This window comes from Poecilia latipinna, unplaced genomic scaffold, assembly GCF_001443285.1.
Source record: "Poecilia latipinna isolate Pla-1442-1.1 unplaced genomic scaffold, P_latipinna-1.0 Scaffold2689, whole genome shotgun sequence".
Lineage (NCBI taxonomy): Eukaryota > Metazoa > Chordata > Actinopteri > Cyprinodontiformes > Poeciliidae > Poecilia > Poecilia latipinna.
This window is the reverse complement of record NW_015115305.1, coordinates 15,588-20,824: the sequence shown is the minus strand read 5'-3', so window position 1 is coordinate 20,824 and position 5,237 is coordinate 15,588. Positions and strand designations below refer to the sequence as shown.

Here is a 5,237-nt window from a genome sequence, read left to right as displayed (position 1 = left end):
TATATATTTTTTAAAAAAATCAGTGTTGCACTGAGAAGTGCCTTCTATAATTAGCATAGCAGGTGTTTGCTAATTGCTGCTGTCTAGTCTGAAGGGGTTGTGTGGGGGAGTCGCTCTGAGAAGCTGTGCTTTGAAGGCAGCACTAAGTTCACCCAGGCATTTAGCACAACTGAACGGTTGCCATGGAGATTAAATGATTTCTCAAACATGCATGAAAGAATCAAGGCATGTTTTTGATGAGGAAATAATATTATAACATGATCTAAAGGCCCCAATATACTTGGGCGTATATTGTGCGCATTCCATGAACCGCGCGGACTCTGCGCGTACTGTCCGCGGACGGTTGGGTCTTCATACTTGAGCGTACCGATTACCTGAAATTCTCTCGTGACAAATTCCTTTATTTCACACAATCCTAATGAGGATTAGCAAGTTTGATTAACTATTTGGGCGCCTAGCTCTGTTTCTTCTCCATCTGAGAAGCTTTAATTCACCTCTCAGCGAGGGACAGAGAATGGCAGTGACATGTCGGTTCATCCGGCAAAGACAGTGAACAGCTGCCCAGAGCAGCGCAGCTTCCTACTGCAGGCAGAGGAGCAGCAGGTGGCTGCGCTGGCTTTAGCTATAATGAGAGATTCATTCAATTAGCTCTGTTTTGTATGTTCCGAAACCACAATTGTGATCAGTGTAACAATTTGTGCAGCAATAAAAAATGACCACATACCCGATCATTATTCCTTGCTGTTATTGGAAGAAAAAAAAAAAGTCAGACTCAACTTATCGGACCACGTCTCTGTTCCGCTGCTGATGAAGAAGTCTAGGATGATGTCTTGTCTTTTGTTCTTATAATTCTGCATTATTCACCATGTCAATATTTGTGTGAATATATAAAGCCTGTTGCTGTTAAGTATTTTCGGTTACATGTCTATCACGTCCTCGTGACAACTTTATGTTGACTTTTATCATGTTGATCTCAACTTTGAAACAATATGAACTCATGTAACCTTGGTTATATGAGTTATAGTTATAAACCTTATCAGGCCAGTGTCACATGAAAACCAGTTCGATGAGAACACTGTTTCCACCAGGCAGTTTACTGTGCGACACTGAGTACGTGTACGCAGTCATAAAAATCTATCCATGCACGGACATCTCGGGCGGATGTCTGCTTTGAGCCCGCGTGGAATCCGCGCAGATTCAGCGGACTGATATACGCCCGAGTATATTGGGGCCTTAAGGCTCACAAAAGTTGATTTCACATGATCCTGCCCCTCTACTTCTTAATAAAGGAAGTTCTGGTCTAACCCTTTGGTCTTACCATTAAAACTTTAAAGAGATTCTTCTCTATCCTGGATTTCTGCTCCTCTTTCAGGGTAGAAGCTGAAGGACAAAACAGAAGTAGTCAAACTTAGATCCAGTTGTGAGTTTCAGTAAAACCCTCCAGTGTAAGGATGATTTGGGGTCCTGGTACCTCTGCCCAGCAGCTCCATGCAGTAGATGACGTAGTCTTTGACACTGGCCATCAGATAAGCACAGTGCAGAGCTGTGGTCAATATGGCAGTCAGCAGAGGCCACCAGCGCTCTGTGCGATAGTCACACATCACGTAGTCCAGCAGCCTGACCAAACACAAACACAGAGCATGTAGCATGTAGCATGTAGCAGCTCCTCCCTGACAAGCTGACAGTGGAACACGTGCAGCACAGGGCTCACTTTAAGGCTTTGGTGTAGTCTTTAGCATGGTAGTATTCCTCTCCCATCTGCACCACTGCAAACGAAAAAAAAAAAATAATAATGCTTAGACACAAGAGGGTCAACAGGAGTCATGATGTGCATATGTCAGTAAGTACAGATGTACCAATTTAAAAATTTGGGCCGATATCAATAACCAATATCAACATTGCTGTTATGACTGATAAACAATATTTACGACATGATATATATTTTAAGGTTGCACCTAACGATTATTTTAGTTATCAAATACTATGAATTAATAATATGAATTATTCGGATGATTAAATGAGTAATCAGATAAAAAAAATTGGCACATTTTGCAGATTCATTTAAGCCTTTTATAAAATATTAGAAATATTAGAATAATATTAGAAATACATTCAAATATGCAAATAATAAAAACATTTTTACTCAAGAAAGCAAACATTTTATTGCCTAAAATGCAATAACAGCATTATTTTAGAGAATGTTTCATCAGTTACAACAAATGATGAATCTGCAGCTAAATAATTCTGTTTTGTTTACAGAATTTGTAGAGGAATATAATTATATTAATAGTTAAAAGTCATGTTGTTGGTTGATTCACATTAAGATATGTTTTGACTGAAAAGAAATGTACTGTGTCAAATGTACTGGGTCAATCTGACCTAGAAGTCAGAAAGGAATTCAGATTGGAGAGATGTGGAATAAACAATCACCAAAGAGGGAAAGGTTAAGTTGTTGTGCAAGAAACCTTTGGCAAACTTCTTTCCTGCTTGCGTGCGAGAACGCCGGCTAGGAATGGGAAAGAATCTTTGTTTGGACAGATAAAGAACCAACAACTTGACTAATAGTTCTTCTGATGAAGTAGATTTAATTTCCAGGAGGTCAACCCCTAATTCTCGGAACTTCCAACACACATCCAGTGTAAGACGGAGCCAGAATTGCTATGCAAGCGAGGTTCGGTAACGCCATTGGTCAAAAGTTTTCCAATACACAACAGTAGGGCTGGAATGGTATAAAAACCTGATATCAGAAGTAAGAGACGAGACATTTTGGATTCTGAGACGATGAAAATGAGACGATGAAAATGTGATGTGTGAATCTGCAGATGTGCATTAAATGTCTTCCTGTTTATAAGCAGAGAGAATGGAGTTTGTGTATCATTTCTTATTTATGTATTCCATGAGGTTAGCACCATTAATTCCTCTATAAATTTGACCCTGGTGAAGCTGAAAATGCCACATGAAGAGATCTAAGTAGAACAGATTTACAGAAATCTGTGCATATTTTTGGCTTTATTACTGCTCTAAGAATGTTGTTCTTAGATGTGTTTTGAGTCTGTTTACTTCCGTCAGCAATTAATCGATTCCTGAATTAGTTGACGGTTATTTCAATAATCGATTCGTCATGATTGATTGTTACAGCACTACCGTTTCGATACCTTGAAAAACACAAGCATACTTCTGACTTCACTACTGCTTCTCTGTTTCCCCACAATCCTTTGGTGCATCGCTATCACTATCACGTGACCAACCTCCATCCTTCCCTCTCCAGAAACAAACGGCAACAATATGGAAAGAAATATTGCTTGTTCATATCAGCTTGGTTTCATCAGACCGATAAGTTAAAAAATAACTAGTAATGTTTGATACCAACGTCAGTGCTGATATATGGTGCTGTTAGGAAGACTGAATGGAGAAGAGGCAAACACTTACTCAGGTGACTCTTCATTCGAGGGCACTTGTACTTCTTGAACTGGGCCACAGCGTTACTGAGAAGTGCTATTATCAGCTCCTGTGAAGGCAGACGCAGACACAGTGGGTTTTACTTCAGCAGAGCAGAGCAGCAGGTGGTATTCACAACCGTTCTTTACATCAGAAGCTACCTGAGACCAGGACTGAGCTTCAGAACACATGCTGCAGGAGATCTAAAGGATGATGCTCACCATCATCCACTGGGTTTTTACAGCCACTAAAAGTTTTTCCATCAGCTTCTGCTTATTTATTATGTTTTCAGAAAGTGTTTTGAACTTCAGCAGTTCTCAGCAAAAAGATTCGGCTTACAGCATTGACACTGCATTTTAGCAGGAAACGCTTTTTATAGTTCTATACTGAGATACATATACAGATGTGGTAAAAAGAAATAATGTGTTTTAAATTCTGCTGTTTAACACATGCAGGAGTTTTGACTCAAATTATTTCACTTCACTTATGTTTCATAAATAATGTCTATGGATTCAGAGGCATTTTTTGGAACCTACTCCCTATTAACTAGATGGAGTTGTGACTATGATGAAGAGCAGCTTCCATAAAGTCAGATGGGAGGTTCCTTACAGAGTGTGGGACATCTCTCTCCTTAATCTGCAGAGCCAGGATCCCCCGCTTCTCCTTCTCTGGATCTGTTGGATCAATACCTAGAAATCACAACAATGGTGTGAGTTCAGAAGGCCTTTCATTCAAACCCTGTGTTAGCTTCTTAAACAGGTGGAGAACTTTACTTTAAATTGTTTTTTTACTTTAAATTGTGCTGCAGATTCAAAGTGATCTGCAGCAACAACTTTCAAAGTTTTCATTTTAGAAATACTTTAGTCATCCCAAAGATAAATGAGTGTTGTTCCAACTCTCATCATCCAAATATGCTGATGATGTTAGACTAAAAGTCACCATGTGTTTGTGTGTGTGAATGTGTGTGTGTGTGTGTGTGTGTGTAGGACATGTTGTGAGGACATTTTAGATTTAGTGATGCTGCTTTCTAGTCCAGATCTGATCCAGGTCTGCTTCAGTTTAGTAGTTCAGGTTAAAAAAGAAAAACATACTCTGGTGTCCTTGTCTCCAAGGCCTCTGTCCATAGAAGTCCAGTCCTCCACTCTGGGTGTCCAGGGGATCTGGGGAAGGATAGGTCGTCCCCACCTGCAGAAACCAACAGTGAAACCCTCAGATTAAATGTGTCCAAACATTTTGCCCCAGGGGTCAAAACTGGCAAAATTAAACTACAGGCATATTTAAGGCATATTTACATATTTTCTTTAAATTAAAAATGCCACACTTTGGACACTCCTCCTAGGTGGACTTAGGCTTAGTCAATACATATCTGGAAAAACGAATACTTTATTATGTGTTTTGCCCTTTCATCCACACAAAAACTCAATTTAATATCAATAAAAACAATTATTTATAAAAACTCTGAACAAAGAGGAAATTCTATTTGTATTTGCATGCCTAAATGGGAAAATTGAGTCTTAGGGTTCCGTGCATTACAGTCTGGAACAAATAATGCGCCAATATATCCACGTACTTGCGTTGACATGATTTCTAGACCACACGGATCCACATGTTTAACTGGTGCCATATTTAACTCCTGTCAGAAAGTTGTGGTTGTTTTGAACATAGACATTAATACGTAGATGCCTCATGGAGCGCTTAGTCGTAGGTAATAGCGTCGCCATCTTCTATGTGGCAACAGGGCGATCGGAGCTCCTTAAGTCCTGTGCTGTGTGTTTCAACCGTTTTACGAAACAAACTGG

The 5,237-nt window shown here is 39.6% G+C and overlaps 1 protein-coding gene across 2 annotated transcripts in view; it reads right to left on the bottom strand.

Moving 5' to 3' along the window:
• trappc11 (trafficking protein particle complex subunit 11) overlaps positions 1-5,237 on the bottom strand; it is a 40,636-nt gene that overhangs the window by 21,216 nt on the left and 14,183 nt on the right. For both annotated transcript variants that reach the window (XM_015020935.1, XM_015020936.1), the window contains exons 11-16: positions 4,530-4,623; positions 4,048-4,127; positions 3,430-3,508; positions 1,712-1,766; positions 1,472-1,617; positions 1,319-1,380 (exon numbers count right to left, since the gene is read on the bottom strand). In XM_015020935.1, coding sequence (XP_014876421.1) covers positions 1,319-1,380; positions 1,472-1,617; positions 1,712-1,766; positions 3,430-3,508; positions 4,048-4,127; positions 4,530-4,623 — 516 coding nt within the window. The remainder of the gene's footprint in view (positions 1-1,318; positions 1,381-1,471; positions 1,618-1,711; positions 1,767-3,429; positions 3,509-4,047; positions 4,128-4,529; positions 4,624-5,237) is intronic.